We start from the raw sequence: 18967 nt of genomic DNA, 5'->3' as shown, positions 1-18967 counted from the left end.
ATTTCTTTGAGGGTGACTATTGGAATAACTGTACTTCTCTGCCAGTTTCCCTCCCTTGTGAAAGCCTTGGCTGCTCTGCTGCAGCTACCATTAGAGAGCCTATTGGTCTTTCCTTTTGGGTGAATCAGTGTTCTACAATTGTGCTAGATGGTTACACAACTCCGATAATGTCATTGTGCCCGATTCTCCCCATCATTAATAAATACAGTTTTCAAATTAAACTGCACGTTCATTATATTGAGAATTCTCAACCTCTCGACAGAAATATTCAAACTGTGTCAGTTCATGAAAGATACCACAGATCACCCATAATACTTGGAATGTCATGTTATGATGGAAATTACACATCCAGGTGTAGACCAATTGAGGAAAAACCACTTGCACTGTAACCTGTTATACAATATTTCCCCATGTATAAATTGATTTGAGAATTTGTTTTTAATCATCTAGCTAATGATCGGGCTGAAAACTCTAATGATATCCCTGTTAGTACGGATGATGAGCTGACAAAAGATGACATGAGTAATGTTACCGATGATGATGGTACATGCGATGAGGACAATGAGAATGATGCATCCATAGGTCAACCTGAGGTGAGTAACAACCACTTATGTACCTTCCCAATATGAATGGAACTGTTAAAACACTATACTATTACTGGAGTGTCACTTTATTCGTGCTGAACCCAATCCTAGTGATGGAGAACAAGGAAATAATAAATGACGCCCAAGCAAGTAGCGGGGCCACTGAAGGACCCTAATTTTCGCTACCAGCAGCGAATGTTGTGTGCATTTTTAAGGTAGTTATCTTGTCTCTGGAAAAGATTTGCCATGAAGAGCACAGTGATCACGTTGAGGGGTATATTTTGTGTCTGTTTTCTTGGTCTTTCCCTTTGCATTAGAATTGGCAAATCAAGCTGCTGAATACAAGCATGTGCTGCTCTTTTGGCCATTGAACCTCATCCCCTACCCACCTAAAAAGGAGTGCTCATCTGCAGACATTGACTGAGCATTGGGAAGGGAGAAGTACACACTTTCCAATGAGAAATCAGCTATATTCATGGTAGAGAAAAATAGAGGTTAGAACTGTTTGCCCTTTATGTTCTCCCCCTGTGGGATAGGCTTGATGTAGTAAAATGATGCTGATACTCATTATTCTCTGTCCCCTAAGTATGTTGCTAATGCATTTACCAAATTCCTACGGGAAGACAAAGGGGTCGATTCATGGAATTAATGTGCGCCGAAAATTCCCGCGCAGAGGTGCCAAAACGTGCGAATCGCAGTGCAAGTGCGAAAATCGCAGGAAAACCAGCGCACAGCGATTCATGGAAGTCCGTGCGCGAGAAAAACATTGGATGTGCGCTAAAAATGTGCACCGCGCACGCCGGCGCACAGCTCATCCAACAGCGTGCGCCACGGCCACTGCGAAATCTCACATAGCGCGGCGCACATCACAAAAGTAGGCGGAACACGGGGCGTAACACTCGGAATGGGGAACAACGAGTGAAAATATGGGCGTCACGGGGGAAGTACAGGAGGCAAGTGCGCAACGCCCACACGCTCGCCTACAGCCCGTATTCATGGAATCGAATAGGGCAAACCAGCGCACGGTCAAAGACGCGCACAGGGCCAAACAAGTACGCCACAAGAAAGCAGGCGGTAGCGCCCCTGCGACTGAAAAAAATGTGCGCCAAAATGTGCGCTAAAAAAAGCACCCATATACAGCCATGATGAATGGCCCATACAGTGGCCCTCTAGGACAAATGAGGTGCAAAGGGGCACCGACAAACACGGACACCCGCTGTGTGAAAAATAGCATGTGCGCGTGTTCCTGGGTGCACGGGAAGTTCCACACGCGATTAGCCTGGGTACGTGTACTTCGTGGTGCGCAGGAAGTTCCACACGCGATTAGCCTGGGTACGTGTACTACGGGGTGCGCGGGAAGTTCCACACGTGATTGGCCTGGGTAGGTGGGGGTGCGTGGGAAGTTCCACATGCGATTGGCCTGGGTACATGTACTACGGGGTGCGCGGGAAGTTCCACACGTGATTGGCCTGGGTACGTGTATTCCGAGGTGCGCGGAAGATTCACACGCGATTTCTGCAGGGTACGTGTATTTCGGTGGTGCCAGGGAATGCTACACGTGATTTGGCCATGTGGGTCCCCCCAGGTGTTCCCTCTACACCCTCTACGGCCCCTGCAGGCAGCCCACACCACAGGGTACTACCCTGTACCCCTGCCCATGTCCCACAGGCAACCCATCCACCATGGCCATGCCCACCAGCCAACCCACATGTCACCTTGCACTACTGATCACCAACACATGTCTCCCACCACCCCCACCCCCCAGCCACCAGGGGCAGCCTCCACCAGGCCCCCACTCATGTCTCCCACCACCCCCACCCCCAGCAGTGCAGGGGCAGCCTCCACCAGGCCCCCACTCATGTCCCCTATTACCCCACCCCCCAGCAGTGCAGGGGCAGCCTCCACCAGGCCCCCACTCATGTCCCCATGCACCCCCACCCCCCAGCAGTGCAGGGGCAGCCTCCACCAGACCCCCACTCATGTCTCCCACCACCCCCACCCCCCAGCCACCAGGGGCAGCCTCCACCAGGCCCCCACCCATGTCTACCACCACCCCCACCCCCCGGCAGTGCAGGGGCAGCCTCCACCAGGCCCCCACCCATATCCCCAGGCACCCCCACCCCCCAGCAGTGCAGGGGCAGCCTCCACCAGGCCCCCACTCATGTCCCCTATTACCCCCACCCCCAGCAGTGCAGGGGCAGCCTCCACCAGGCCCCCACTCATGTCTCCCACCACCCCCACCCCCAGCCACCAGGGGCAGCCTCCACCAGGCCCCCACCCATGTCTACCACCACCCCCACCCCCCAGCAGTGCAGGGGCAGCCTCCACCAGGCCCCCACTCATGTCCCCATGCACCCCCACCCCCCAGCAGTGCCGGGGCAGCCTCCACCAGGCCCCCACTCATGTCTCCCACCACCCCCACCCCCCAGCCACCAGGGGCAGCCTCCACCAGGCCCCCACTCATGTCTACCACCACCCCCACCCCCCAGCAGTGCAGGGGCAGCCTCCACCAGGCCCACACTCATGTCTCCCATCACCCCACCCCCCAGCCACCAGGGGCAGCCTCCACCAGGCCCCCACTCATGTCCCCTATTACCCCCACCCCCCAGCAGTGCAGGGGCAGCCTCCACCAGGCCCCCACTCATGTCCCCTATTACCCCCACCCCCCAGCAGTGCAGGGGCAGCCTCCACCAGGCCCCCACTCATGTCCCCATGCACCCCCACCCCCCAGCAGTGCGGGGGCAGCCTCCACCAGGCCCCCACTCATGTCTCCCACCACCCCCACCCCCAGCCACCAGGGGCAGCCTCCACCAGGCCCCCACCCGTGACTACTACCACCCCCACCCCCCAGCAGTGCAGGGGCAGCCTCCACCAGGCCCCCAGTCATGTCCCCATGCACCCCGACCCCCAAGCAGTGCAGGGGCAGCCTCCACCAGGCCCCCACTCATGTCCCCTATTACCCCCACCCCCCAGCAGTGCAGGGGCAGCCTCCACCAGGCCCCCACTCATGTCTCCCACCACCCCCACCCCCCAGCCACCAGGGGCAGCCTCCACCGGGCCCCCACTCATGTCTCCCACCACCCCCACCCCCCAGCCACCAGGGGCAGCCTCCACCAGGCCCCCACCCATGTCTACCACCACCCCACCCCCCAGCAGTGCAGGGGCAGCCTCCACCAGGCCCCCACTCATGTCCCCATGCACCCCCACCCCCCAGCAGTGCAGGGGCAGCTTCCACCAGGCCCCCACTCATATCTCCCACCACCCCCACACCCCAGCAGTGCAGGGGCAGCCTCCACCAGGGCCCCACTCATGTCCCCATGCACCCCCACCCCCCAGCCACCAGGGGCGGCCTCCACCAGGCCCCCACTCATGTCTCCCACCACCCCCACCCCCCAGCAGTGCGGGGGCAGCCTCCACCAGGCCCCCACTCATGTCTCACACCACCCCCCAGCCACCATGGGCAGCCTCCACCAGGCCCCCACTCATGTCTCCCACCACCCCCACCCCCCAGCCACCAGGGGCAGCCTCCACCAGGCCCCCACTCATGTCTCCCGCCACCCCCACCCCCCAGCAGTGCAGGGGCAGCCTCCACTAGGCCCCCACTCATGTCTCCCACCAACCCCCAGCTGCCAGGGGCAGCCTCCACCAGGCCCCCACCCATGTCTACCACCACCCCCACCCCCCAGCCACCAGGGGCAGCCTCCACCAGACCCCCACTCATGTCCCCTATTACCCCCACCCCCCAGCAGTGCAGGGGCAGCCTCCACCAGGCCCCCACTCATGTCTACCACTACCCCCACCCCCCAGCCACCAGGGGCAGCCTCCACCAGGCCCCCACTCCTGTCTCCCTGCACCCCCACCCCCCAGCCACCAGGGGCAGCCTCCACCAGGCCCCCACTCATGTCTCCCACCACCCCCACCCCCCAGCAGTGCAGGGGCAGCCTCCACCAGGGCCCCACCCATGTCTACCACCACCCCCACCCCCCAGCAGTGCAGGGGCAGCCTCCACCAGGCCCCCACTCATGTCTCCCATCACCCCCACCCCCCAGCCACCAGGGGCAGCCTCCAGCAGGCCGCCACTCATGTCCCCCTGCACCCCCACCCCCCAGCCGTGCGATTTGCCTGGGTACGTGTACTTCGGGGTGTGCGGGAAGTTCCACACGCGATTGGCCTGGGTACGTGTACCTCGGGGTGCGTGGGAAGTTCCACATGCGATTGGCCTGGGTACGTGTACCTCGGGGTGCGCCGGAAGTTCCACACGCGATTAGCCTGGGTACGTGTACTTCGGGGTGCGCGGGAAGTCCCACACGCGATTGGCCTGGGTACGTGTACTTCAGGGTGCGCGGGAAGTTCCACATGCGATTGGCCTGGGTACGTGTACCTCGGGGTGCGTGGGAAGTTCCACACGCGATTGGCCTGGGTACGTGTACCTCGGGGTGTGCGGGAAGTTCCACACGCGATTGGCCTGGGTACGTGTACTTCGGGGTGCGCGTGAACTTCCACACGCGTTTGGGCCTGTGAGAGTGGGGTACATGTATTCCAGGGGTGGGTGGGAATATTTACCCGCGACCGTGCCTGTGAGAGCGTGCTACGTGTATTCCTGGGGTGGGCGGGAAGATTCACACGTTCGCCTACGACGTGCCGAAAAATAAATGGTCCATTCCTGAGACACATACGCCAGCATGAAGCAGGCGTACGTTGACCCGCGCAGCATAAAAGTGCGCGCAAACAACAAACAAGCTCATACGCCAGGATGAATATACCATTCCTAGCAGCAGTGGCCGTGGGTTACCAAATGAGGGGGAGGAGGATAGTGAGGACCCGAATTTTCACTCCCAGAACCAGCCTTTTTGGGATGCCTGATGACCAGGTGTATGGGAGGTACAGGTTTCCCCCACACACAATACTGGACCTGGTCAGTGAGTGGGAGGATGACCTCACATCACCCACCCTGTGCTCCCAAGCACTCAGCCCCCTGGAGAAGGTCCTCAATGTACTGCACTTCTTGGCCACAGGATCATTTCAGCGGACAAGTGCATAGTGGGTGGGGTGTCACAGGCCACGCAGTCACGCTGCCTACACCAGGTCTTGAACATCATCACTGCACGCCCATCAGTCCGTAGGCACATATACCTGCCCAGGACACCTGCAGAAAGGCAGGCTGCCACCCTCGATTTCTACGGTGTGGCACAATTCCCAAAAGTGCTAGGTGCCATTGACTGCACCCATGTGGCACTACGTCCCCCCAGAGCATCTGAGCACATCTATAGGAACCGCAAGCACTGGCATTCCATCAACGTGCAGGTAGTATGTAATGCTAAGGGAATCATCACCTCAGTATATGCCAACTATCCAGGGTCCACCCATGACAGCTTCATTTACCGAATGTCTACCCTAAACCGGGACCTAGAAGCTGGGCGGCATGGCGATACATGACTGCTTGGTGAGTATGAATGCCACTGCACATGCATGCATCAGATGCAGAGTTATGTCACTACCCCACTAATGATCCCCATCACCTCCTCACCAGGGGACAGTGCCTACCCTCTGAGCACCCACATGATGACGCCAATTCGGAACCCCATCACGCCTCCAGAGGTAAGATACAACACAGCCCATATTGCAACCCGGGGCATAGTGGAGCGCACATTCGGAGTGCTCAAGTCACGCTTTCGCTCCCTTGACCTTTCTGGTGGGCAGCTGTTATATGCGCCCCCAGTAGTGTGCAGGATCATAGTGGCAGCATGTGTCCTGCACAATGTTGCAACACGCCGGGGCCTGGCTGTGGACATGGTGGTGCCCCCACATCCCCAACCACATGCACGGCCGCTGCGCATGGGAGGGGAGATGGCACGGGGTGAGGCAGCCCATACGCAGCTGGTGGCTAATTACTTCACATAGAAATCACACTCCAGTGGAGTGCACACAGGCCTGGCACATACCATCTGATAAGCAATGATGACTCGACCTGACAATTAAGACGAACAAAGGGACAGTCAACTGTCAGAACCATAGCAGCCTGAGATTGTTCATGTGGAAGTGTCACAATGTGTGCATCCCTACCTATACAAACACCACCAATGCAGTGTCATGAAAAGACACTTCCATGCTGCAGAAATGAATACCCACTTGTAAAGTACTACATGAAAACAGTGCCATGTCACCCACGCCCTCCCCGGCACGGCCACACAACACACCATGGCATGTCATGCAATGTGAGAGGAAAGAAATTAATCCCCACAACATGCCCCAAGTGTCAGCAGCTACAGTGTCCCTAATGGAAACATGTCCACACATGAAATGCTCACAGTAATGCAGTACCTACAACCCACATTACCAAATACTTACCAAGAATACCAATCACCTACACAACCTCCAACCTACCTTAAACATGACATTACAGACTTAAAAATTAGCTAGCCTCACCACCTGATGATGACAGCCCTCCGAACACTTCCAAGTATACAGTGTTAGAGCCACGCAAGAGTGTAGGTGCATTGCTTACAACATGGACTCCAGTTCCAAGGTGGACCGCATTGTGAAGACATGAGGAATGGACCTGCAAATATGGAGGATGAGATGGATGCAGAGGCACATATCAATACACCAAGCAGTGTACAATACAACAACAATATGCACTATGAATGTATACACAGTATTGACTACAGACTGCCCACACAGCTCATGGGAGTCCAATGTCACCATGTACGTCAATGTCACTTGGGCACACCCTTTGCAAGCCCATGGAAACGGGAAGCAGGAGGGGTGTGTGTGACAAAAACCCAAGCATCTGAACCAAATCCATGACAAGCCTGCATGTGCCCAGCCACAATGCCGTGTATGCCCACGGGAGCCACACAAGGAAACACACTGTCCAAAAAAAAAAAAAAAACAAAAATGCCCCGAGGGGGGGGGGGGGGGGAGTGGTTGGAGGTGGCCACCCAGGAGGTCCGAGGACAGGGTGCACACCAAAACCCACCTGTGTGGATCTTGCGAAAAAAAACACCTCCATGGGCTCATGGCCTACACGGCTACCCTATTGTGGGAGTATCACTGCTGTCGCTATCCTCACCCTCTGCAGCTGCATCAGGAGGTGGTGGCACTATGGGAGGCAGCCCACGCAAAGCCCTAGTCTGTTCCTCCATGGCTGCAAGCATGCGGGTGTGGTAGGTCTCGTTCTGGAGGATAAGTGTGCGGAGGTCCCCATGCAACAACTCACGGGATGCCCGGACCTCCGCCCTAGTTGCCTGCATCTCAGCTGAGAGCGTACGGGTGAGACGCTCCAGCTGCTGTTCTGTCCTTCGGTTTGTTGAAGCCTCAAGCTCAACAAGAGTCGTCCTGAGGTGAAGGAGTTCCAGCCTCAGGGCTTCCCTGTGGCCCTGGGACTCTATGGAGATGGCTTCCTGCAGAGTCTCCAGTGCCGCCCGCCTGTCCCTGTCGGACGCCAACATGTCCTCCCTGTGTGACTGGCAGATGGAGTCGGTTGCCTGCTGTAGTCGCTCCATCAGCCTTTCGGGGGGGACAATGGAAGTGGCCACCCTATCCATGGCCTGAGCCATCATCTCTGATGATGCTGCCTGTTGGGTTGCCATACCGTAAATGGATTGCTCCCATGCGGTATTGCCAGGTGGCGTACGGCCACCACGTTGGCGGGCACCACACCTGTCTGGGGTAAGGCGAACTGCGCCTTGCTGTGCCGGCACTGCCTGAGGCTGCAGGACTGCATTCCCCCTCTGATCTGCTGGCCCAGGAACAGGATCAGATGTTGCAGAGTGTGACCCTGCATCCGTAACCACCAAAGGCGTACCTGCCAACACTGACATCCCCATTGAGGGTTCTAACCCTGGTGCAGGTGGGTCGGACAGAACAGAATCCCTCCCAGGAACACTCACCTGCGACGGCACGTAGGTCTCATCATCCGAATCGACACCTGAGTACAGCTCGGGGGAGGTGCAGCCAGAGACACCCCTTGAGAGCACTACCTGCAGCAGTTGTGGGTTCTCGCACACCACCACACCACGTCCCTCACTGGTGGTCGGTCGGCCCTCAGACGCCTCCTGGGTCTGCACCATCTCCACAACCCCAGCAGTATCAAGTGCATCTTCCCCTGCAAAGACATAAAAGAAAACAAATGGAAACAGGCATTAGCACTATGGCACACAATTAGGGCTGAGAGGCTACAGAAACAGTACTTGATTGACACATGTCCCACATGACTAAAACACTCCCATGCATGCACCGTCACTGCGTGTGATGGGGAGGCAGATGGCACACATTGATGACACCAAGATGGAAGATGAACACATTTGCTGCATGCTGCCTAGCAGTGGCATCACACATTGGCCAGTGATTGGCAGGTCAAATACACATGCCATCACACAGATGGCATGTACCCTAGCCATGAAGTGAAGAGGGAGAGGAGGTCACCAATTGTTCATTCAGTCCAGTTTGTTCATATAATTTATTATTTTCATTGTAATGGTTCAAATGTTTAACCTGCAGCTGCCAGTCAAAAATGGTCCTATAGCACAGGGACATGTCCAAACTAATCATGTCTACGAAACTGAGCCAGTCCACTGTACCATAGCCATGTCAGACATGTGACAATAGGACTGAGAAATCCTGAGTAAAAGTGGTGGTATGCAAACAATCGGCCTGAATAAACAGAGGTAAATAAGCAACAGTGTTGTGGCAAGATGACACTCCAAGGGCAACTGGCGTGGTGTTGGGCTGGATGTCTAATGTTGGCCGAAGGGATGCTGCTATACCCAAATGCTGTTGCCAAGAATGTATAGGAAGAGGCACATGGGTGAGCTGAACCACTCAGGCACACACACCCTCCCCTGGCACCCAAACAGAAGCCCTTCCACACACACCATGCACATGGATGACACACACATGCATGTGCACTCACCGGACAATGCCTCGTAATCTGCCAGTTCTCCCACGCCTTGGATCTGTTCCTCCGTGACGTAGGTCCCAGCAACCTGCTCATGTGGAGTGAGTTCTATGTCGTCTGCTGGAGACCCACCTCCAGTCACTAGAGTTGCAGCATGACTTGAGGCCAGTTTATTCTTTGCCCTGCGCTTCAGGTCATTCCAGCGCTTGTAGCATTCATTAGCTGTGCGCCTCACGATTCCAAGGGCAGTTATGATGTCCGCAATGGTCTGCCAGTGTGCCTGACGTTGGGAAGGTGTGGTCTTGGATCCTGCAACAATCACCATTTCGCGGTCATGCACGGACACATACTCTACAAGTGCATTCAGTTCGGCCTCATTGAAGCTGGGCTTCCTTGACGGGCCGGACTGTGTAGCCGTGTCTGGGGCATCAGCCTCTACTGGACGAGCACTCTTCCTCTTCCGCTTGGAAGGTGGTGGGGATCCTGAGTGTCCTACGGCGCTCTGGACACTAGGGGCAGGAGCGTGGGATTGCACACTCAGCATGGGAGTTGGTGCAGGCATTATCTCAAGTGTGATGGTGTCAGGGGGAATGTCAGCATGATGGACTTGCACCGACACTGGCCTGGATGGGTGTGTGAGAGGTGGGGTGGATGGAGCCGCAGCTGCCCCTGCAGCCTCCCCAGCCTGCCTACGCGGGGCAGCAGATGACCTAGCTGCCCCTGATCCACGTGGCCTGATGACACCAACATTCACCGGCGCACGTGGCCTAGACCTGCTGACCTGGAAGTCTGCCATGGAGTCACCCTGTGCCAGGTCTGGCTTCACAGTGGGCTGGTCCAACAAGGGCTGAGCATGGATGGTGTCAGCCACGGTAACCTCAACTGGGGGCGGGGGGCATGGGTGTCCCTGACTGCTCCTCCACACATGGGGGGATAGGGGCACCCTGCAAGTCACGGCCACATCCCCTACTGGATCCACCAGGGCCACCACTTGGGGCTCGGCCACCTTTGCCACCCTTAAGGCTTGGTCGCCTCCCAGCCATGGCACTGATGTTATTCTGCATATGGGAGTCAATGTGAACTATTGTCCTGGGCAATTGGGGGTCAAAGGGGTTGGGTACCAGATGGTAATCGTACCCTAGTGCTCTAGCAAGGCTGTATGTCACCCCTGGGGAAAGATGACGGGTCACGCAATGCACAGGCACCCCAAAAAAGCGAAGTAAGGTGCATGCAACCCCTCCTAGACCATGTGGGTGGAAAAATAAACCTGCACTACGCTGTGGCACCCAGTAACACAAGAATGAACGTATGCGTGTCACACGCAGCCTAGAATGACCTCTGAAGGGGTACGCGACACACGGGGCAAGCACAGATGTTAAATATGTGCGCGACTCACCGTCTGCCAGGAACAAAAGCGTGAAAAATATGCGCGTGTGCGCGTTGGCAAGACCCCCGCCAAAAGAAGAATTGTACGCTGTCTGAGGAGACAGGACAACAGTAGTAGGGAACGCTGTTTGAGGAAACAGGCCCAGGAAAAAGATGAAAAGAGAAAAAGCTGTCAGAGGTAACAGGGAGTACGAACTGGAAACGCTGTGAAGTAAATCGCGTGTGAACCGACAAGAAGTACAGATTTCACCCACTCGCTCTCCACGAAAAGCACGTACAAGGAAATGGCGTTCTACACGTACCTTTTATACACACGTCACAGACGCGCATACGCGATGAGGCCATTTCCACCAATTACGCGCTTTGACACTCGGACGTGTATCTCTTCATTTTTACACGCGCCATTCTCTACGGCCATGCGCGTGACGTCACAGCTGCGCATGGTGGCCTTTGGGCCAATGAAATCGCATATGCAAGCACACGTGGTAAAACTACACGTCCGAGTGTCATCGCGTGTAATCGGAGGGAAGTGAGCGTACAGGCGATTGGCCTGGGTACGTGTATTTCTGGGGTGCGCAGGAAGTGCCACACGCGATTGGTGGAAATCCACGTGTGCTCTGTCATCAAGTGTAATGAGGGAAACACCCGCGCGCCTCACGTCAGACGCGCTCATGCGCTAAGGGCCTTTGGTCCAATGAAATCGCATATGCGTGCTGATGTGCATACGCGCTAAGGGCCTTTCCTCGATTTACACGCAGACGTGCAGGATTTTCACATGCCAAAACACTCCGTATCAAGCTGGCCACGCGTAAGCACACAGAAGACCACGCTCCTGCCCAAAAGGCCGAATTACTGCCCCCCAGAGCCCCGATCAGCCTCCCACGAGCCATCTGCTGCTGCCTGCCTGCTGCCACCGTGCCCTGCCATTTGGTGCCTGCACATCAGCCATCTGCAGGGGGTCCATTTGCTGTGTCCACCCCTGCTGGAACAGAAGACTCCCGACTGGGATACCATCGCTCCACAGCCCAGCCCCAGGACCCAGTTGCCCACCCACTCCTGCCTCTGGGGTTGTCATGTCGGGCACTGCAACATCTGGCACCACTGGCAACCCCCGGCCAGAGAGGCAGAGGGGCACCAGCTTCACTGCCACCGATGTTGGTGTCCTGGTGGAGCAAGTCCTGGGGCAGTATGATGCCCTCTTCGGAAGTAAGCGCGCCAACAAGGAAGGACGGACTCGGATCTGGACGAACATTGTGACTGCCATCAACGCGGAGGGGGTGGTAGTCCGCGACTACCAACATGTCAAGAAGCGCTGGGATGACTGCAGGTCCAGGACCCTCTTGAAGGCCCGGCGCCTCGTGGAGGGGGCCGGGGCCGCATGAGTACCATCCAGATGAGGGTCCTGGAACGCGTAGGCCCAGCGCTCCACGCCCAGATCCTTGAGAGGCAGACCCGTCTGGAGTCGAGCGGTAAGTGTTCAAGCATTGCTGTGTGAGACAGGGCATGTCGCAGTGTGCTGGTTGTCTGATACTTGCCTGTATGTGTGACATAGGCCATGTATGCATGTGTGTGTGCAGGGACGTCATGCATGTGAGACCAGGAATGTGTGAACCACACGGTTGGTGCATGTGTTCAAATGCAACATGGGTTGCCCTATGCGGAATGGCCACATGAAAGCATGCCAGTCTCTGTTCCTGGACATGGGTGAGGGATGGGTGCTGATGCCATGTACATGTATGCTGTCCATGTCTGTGTGTCTGACCTGCGTGTCTGTGACTTGTGAATGCCAGGGATGCATGACACATGTCTGTCGCAATGTTCAGGTTCACTGATGCAGCCTAGTCATCCTTGTATCCACTGTGTCTGTGGTGTACGAGGCCAGATGGATGAAACTAGGGTGAAGTGTGTGCATGTGATAGGCATGGCCCATGATGCATGTGAGTTCCAAAACAACAGTGTATGTTTCAAGAATCACTTGGACATGTATGCTACTGTCCATAGCATGCGCCATGCCTGTTACCGCATGTGTTTTACCTGCACTGAGCCATGTGTTGTGGAGGGACATGATGGAAGTGATCTTTGACAGTGCCACTCATCTGCTATTGCTTCCTGTCTAGGGGACCATTGTACGGTACCCTGATGCTTGTGTTCTATGTCTCCCTCTACACAGCGCCACGTGAAGAAGAGGGCGGAGACGGCTCTGTGGAGCAAAGCGGCGGGGATGCCCCCACGGCTGCAGCGGAAGGGGTGGGTGAGCCCCCACAGGGGCTTGCAACGGCGGAAGACGGGGTGGAGCCATCCAGGTTGGTGGTTTCCACAGAGGAGGAGGAGGCCGCTACTGAGGCGCACATGGGGCCTGGTGGGGGGATCCCTGCTGGTGCAAGTGTTGCAGTCCAGGGGCAGGGGCAGGAGGCAGCACAGGTCGCCGTGGAGGGGCCTATGCATGTCACTGTCCCTGACACTGTGACTGCACTACCATGCACCAGCAGGGATGCCCCATCCCAGGCCCGTCCGCAGGTAGGGGGGATGTCCATGTCATCTGACTCCCCTCCACCTGCGGACGAGGGGACCCCTGGCCGTATGGAGAAGGTCCTGATTGGTGTCGCGTTGCGCACAGGTGCAATCCGTGATGAGGTGCGTGCTTCCCGGGAGGAGCATGCACGTCATCACGGAGAGCACCGTGCCGACGTGGCCCAGTTGGGATCGGCCATGGTCGGGGGTTTCCTACATGTGTCGGCCAATCTGGCGACCCTCTCATCCTCTGTGGAGACTATGCACCAGTCGTTCTCCATGCCGTCTTCCAGCCCAGATGCACCAGGGCCCCCTGTGGACCTGCCCCGACCAATGCAGCCGCCTCGGTGGGGATCCCATCCCTGCCACAGTCGGGAGTCGGAGGTCCAGCAGGGGTGGACACACCAGCAACTGGACCCCAGCAGATGGAGGATGTGATGGCATCATCGGGCAGGGCACGTGCACGACGGCGTCGGTGGATTCCATCAGCCTGGATGCCATCGTGCTGGCACAGGCAGTTGCGTCGGAGGCAGCGGCAGGCTCGACGTGGGAGGCATCATGGCTCGGGGCCATCAACAGCAGGGGTGCAGGCATCGGCCGGAGGGCAGGAGAACCCTGGAATGGGAGTGGCTTCCGTGTGGGAGCGGTTGGGCCAGCAGATAGGTGCGGAGCGGCAGCAGGGAGAGGAGGAACGGCTCACAAAGGTCAGGGCGGAGAACTCCATGTGGAGGGCGCTGAGGCGGGCTGAGTGCCTCGAGGGTCTTCGCAGGGAGTTGGAGCTGGACACTGCTTTATCCCTGCGAGACCTCGGGGCCAGGGAACATGCCCGCCTCCAAGCCATTGAACAGGAGTTCGATGATGCCCTGGCCCATGACAACATCCAGTGAGCCGTTGGACTAGTCCGCTGCCCATGTAAATAGTTATGTAGTTAGTGTTAGGTTTCCTTTGTTTTTGCATTTTCTTTGGACCTTTTGGACAATGGGCCACATTTTTGTATATAGTTATTTTTTATTAGGTAGTGTTGTTAGATAGGTTTCATTTCTTTTGTTGGGATCATGGACCCTGGCTTGTTCACCTGTACATAGTTCACTGTTGGATTTTCTTTTCTTTTTACAATTTACCCATGGAGCAATGGCTTTCAATTATAATTTCCCATTGGATTTTCATTTGAGGACTGTGACTTTGGACACCATTCCTTTGGATTCTGATTTTTGGTTTTGCATTTTTTCACGGACATGCTTCTTTTTACTTTTTTTACATTCCCATTTCTGTTAGTTTATTTTTGATTCAATTCATGTTTCCTTTAATACATATTTTTTGATCAAACTTCAATGTGTAGTATCATCTCATTGGTTTCATGCATATCATGATATGGGTTTTGAGATTCACTGACACCCATTGGGTGTATGTGAGGGACATGTGTTCGTTTCCAAACTTGCAATTGCTGTTCTATCATGTTATTGCCATTTCTGAGTGGGTGGATGCAATACTCGGGTGGGTGTTTTGCATTTGGAGGCTGACCATAGGGACCAGGGATCTAGATTGTGATGACATGGCTGGGGAACATGAGTTGGACATGAGTGGGGGCCTGCTGGCAGGTGCCCACAGTGCTGGGGGGTGGGGGTGCAGGGGAACATGAGTTGGACATGAGTGGGGGCCTGCTGGCAGGTGCCCCACAGTGCTGGGGGGTGGGGGTGCAGGGGAACATGAGTTGGACATGAGTGGGGGCCTGCTGCCAGGTGCCCCACAGTGCTGGGGGGTGGGGGTGCAGGGGAACATGAGTTGGACAGGAGTGGGGGCCTGCTGGCAGGTGCCCCACAGTGCTGGGGGGTGGGGGTGATGGGAGACATGAGTGGGGCTCTGGTGGAGGCTGCCCCTGCACTGCTGGGGGTGGGGGTGGTGGGATACATGAGGGGGGGCCTGGTGGAGGCTGCCCCTGGTGGCTGGGGGGTGGGGGTGCTGGTAGACATGAGTGGGGGCCTGGTGGAGGCTGCCCCTGCACTGCTGGGGGGTGGGGGTAATAGGGGACATGAGTGGGGGCCTGGTGGAGGCTGCCTTTCACTGCTGGGGGGTGGGGGTGCAGGGAGACAGGAGTGGGGCCCTGGTGGAGGCTGCCCCTGCACCGCTGGGGTGTGGGGTGGTGGGAGACATGAGTGGGGGCCTGGTGGAGGCTGCCCCTGGTGGCTGGGGGGTGGGGGTGGTGGGTGACATGGGTGGGGGCCTGGTGGAGGCTGCCCCGGGTGGCTGGGGGGGTGGGGGTGGGTTGTAGACATGGGTGGGGGCCTGGTGGAGGCTGCCCCTGCACTGCTGGGGGGTGGGGGGGGTGGGAGACATGAGTGGGGGCCTGGTGGAGGCTGCCCCTGCACTGCTGGGGGGTGGGGGTAATAGCGGACATGAGTGGGGGCCTGGTGGAGGCTGCCCCTGCACTGCTGGGGGGTGGGGGTGCAGGGAGACAGGAGTGGGGGCCTGGTGGAGGCTGCTCCTGGTGGCTGGGCGGTGGGGTTGGTAGACATGAGTGGGGGCCTGGTGGAGGCTGCCCCTGCACTGCTGGGGGTGGGGGTGGTGGTAGACATGGATGGGGCCCTGGTGGAGGCTGCCCCTGCACTGCTGGGGGGTGGGGGTGGTGGGAGACATGAGTGGGGGCCTGGTGGAGGCTGCCCCTGGTGGCTGGGGGGTGGGGGTGGTGGGTGACATGGGTGGGGGCCTGGTGGAGGCTGCCCCTGCACTGCTGGGGGGTTAGGGTAATAGGGGACATGAGTGGGGGCCTGGTGGAGGCTGCTCCTGGTGGCTGGGGGTGGGGGTGGTGGTAGACATGAGTGGGGGCCTGGTGGAGGCTGCCCCTGCACTGCTGGGGGGTGGGGGTGATGGGAGACATGAGTGGGGCCCTGGTGGAGGCTGCCCCTGCACTGCTGGGGGGTGGGGGTGATGGGAGACATGAGTGGGGCCCTGGTGGAGGCTGCCCCTGCACTGCTGGGGGGTGGGGGTAATAGGGGACATGAGCGGGGGCCTGGTGGAGGCTGCCCCTGGTGGCTGGGGGGTGGGGGTGGTGGTAGACCTGAGTGGGGCCCTGGTGGAGGCTGCCCCTGCACTGCTGGGGGGTGGGAGTAATAGGGGACATGAATGGGGGCCTGGTGGAGGCTGCCCCTGGTAGCTGGGGGGTGGGGGTGGTGGTAGACATGAGTGGGGGCCTGGTGGAGGCTGCCCCTGGTGGCTGGGGGGTGGGGGTGCTGGGAGACAGGAGTGGGAGCCTGGTGGAGGGTGCCCCTGACTGCTGGGGGGTAGGGGGTGCAGGGAGACAGGAGTGGGGGCCTGGTGGAGGGTGCCCCTGACTGCTGGGGGGTGGGGGTGCAGGGAGACAGGAGTGGGGGCCTGGTGGAGGGTGCCCCTGACTGCTGAGGGGTGGGGGTGCTGGGTGACATGCATTGTTGATCAGTAGTGCAAGGTGACATGTGGGTTGGCTGGGGGGCATGCCCATGGTGGATGGGCTGCCTGCGGGACATGAGCAGGGGTGCAGGGTAGTCCCCCGTGGTGTGGGCTGCCTGCAGGGGCCATGGAGGTTGTAGAGCGAACACCTGGGAGGACCCACACGGCCAATTCACGTGTAGTACTCCCCAGAACCCCTGAAATACACGTACCCTGCTGAAATCGCGTGTGGAACTTCCCGCGCACCCCTGAAATACACGTACCCTGCTGAAATTGCCTGTGGAACTTCCCACGCACCCCTGGAATACACGTACCCTGCGCGCACGGGGCCAATCACGTGTGGAACTTCCCGCGCACCCCTGAAATACACGTACCCTGCTCGCATGGGGCCAATCGCGTGTGGAACTTCCCGCGCACCCCTGAAATACACGTACCCTGCTGAAATCGCGTGTGGAACTTCCCGCGCACCCCTGGAATACACGTACCTTGCTCGCACTGGGCCAATCGCGTGTGGAACTTCCCGCGCACCCCTGAAATACACGTACCCTGTGGAATCGCGTGTGGAACTTCCCGCGCACCCCTGAAATACACGTACCCTGCTGAAATCGCGTGTGGAACTTCCCGCGCACCCCTGAAATACACGTACCCTGCTGAAATCGCGTGTGGGACTTCCCACGCACCCCTGGAATACACGTACCCTGCTCGCACGGGGCCAATCGCGTGTGGAACTTCTTGGGCACCTCTGAAATACACATACCCTGCTGAAATCGCGTGTGGAACTTCCCACGCACCCCTGGAATACACGTACCCTGCTCGCACGGGGCCAATCGCGTGTGGAACTTCCCGCGCACCCCTGAAATACACGTACCCTGCTCGCACGGGACAATCGCGTGTGGAACTTCCCGCGCACCCCTGAAATACACGTACCCTGCTGAAATTGCGTGTGGAACTTCACGCGCACCCCTGTAATACACGTACCCTGCTGGAATCACGTGTGATACTTCCCACGCACCCCTGAAATACACGTACCCTGCTGGAATCGCGTGTGATACTTCCCGCGCACCCCTGAAATACACGTACCCTGCTGATTTTGCGTGTGATACTTCCCGCGCACCCCTAATGCACACGTACATAGGACAATTGCGTGTGGAACTTCCCGCGAACCACTGAAATACACGTTCCCCGCTTGGCGTTTGCTGTTTGCCAGCCCTGTGAACTGGTCCAGGGTTAGCGCAGCCCTTTGCGATTATTTGGGGATTTTGAAGGCTTTTCCTTGCGCAAGGGCGTTCTTGGGGGCGTAACTGGCGCTGCTGCAGGGTCGCTGCGCCACGGCTGGTTTTGGATGTGAAAATCCATGAATACGCTGTGCGCGGAAATCGATTTTAGCGCACGCGGCTGGCGCAGACATTCGCACGGGCAGGCTGTGCGCCAGTCGCGTGCACCACTTTTGTGCGAATTTCTATGAATTACCCTGAAAATACCTTTAAAAGCTTTATCTAGGCTGAAGTAACACTGCTGTTACGTTTTTTAACACTTTATTTATTAACACTTTGCAACAGCACAAGTACATGAGCTCATATAAGCGGCACATAGGCACCAATGCACATCAATTCAACTGGAGTTACTGCCCACACCAACATTGCCAATAAATGCTTCTGTGTTTCCGTGATCCTGCTCTGCCTGATCTGTAAATTATCATCGAAAGTCCGCCCATATCTTCTTTGGCCTGCCAGTAGCATTTACTAACGTCGTGTAAGCGTCATTGGCCCCGACCAGATCCATGAGCCACTCATGAACCGTCAGCGTGTTATGGCATGTTCATTTGAGTAGGATGCGTCTTCTTGCTAACAGGAACTCCAGGTTTAAAAACCTACGTTTTACCTCAGACATTATTCCATCATAACCTAATATATACACAAATGTAAACAATTATGTCTGTAGAGCAATGACTTCAAACAAAACGCGGGACACCCCATCCCAGCAATCACGCAATGTTCTGGAGAATTCTCAAAATATGCTAATTCCTCTCTACCTTAGGAGGGAAACTTCTAAAACAGGTAAGGCCAGATCTCAGAGGAAGTGGAAGCATGTACCTTGTTTGACCACAGCTCCGCCAACCAAGATACCTGAGACCCAACCTGCTCTTGAGATAGAGGTGGTGAGG

General features: G+C 57.3%; 1 protein-coding gene across 3 annotated transcripts in view; it reads left to right on the top strand.

Moving 5' to 3' along the window:
• Positions 1 to 18967, top strand: part of PHF11 (PHD finger protein 11) — a 1101640-nt gene that overhangs the window by 480796 nt on the left and 601877 nt on the right. For all 3 annotated transcript variants that reach the window (XM_069639873.1, XM_069639871.1, XM_069639872.1), the window contains exon 5: positions 451 to 593. In XM_069639873.1, the coding sequence (XP_069495974.1) occupies positions 451 to 593 (143 nt within the window). The remainder of the gene's footprint in view (positions 1 to 450; positions 594 to 18967) is intronic.

This window comes from Ambystoma mexicanum, chromosome 7q (assembly GCF_040938575.1).
Source record: "Ambystoma mexicanum isolate Mex_15411 chromosome 7q, UKY_AmexF1_1, whole genome shotgun sequence".
Taxonomy (NCBI): Eukaryota; Metazoa; Chordata; class Amphibia; order Caudata; family Ambystomatidae; genus Ambystoma; species Ambystoma mexicanum.
This window is presented reverse-complemented; position numbering and strand designations above follow the sequence as displayed.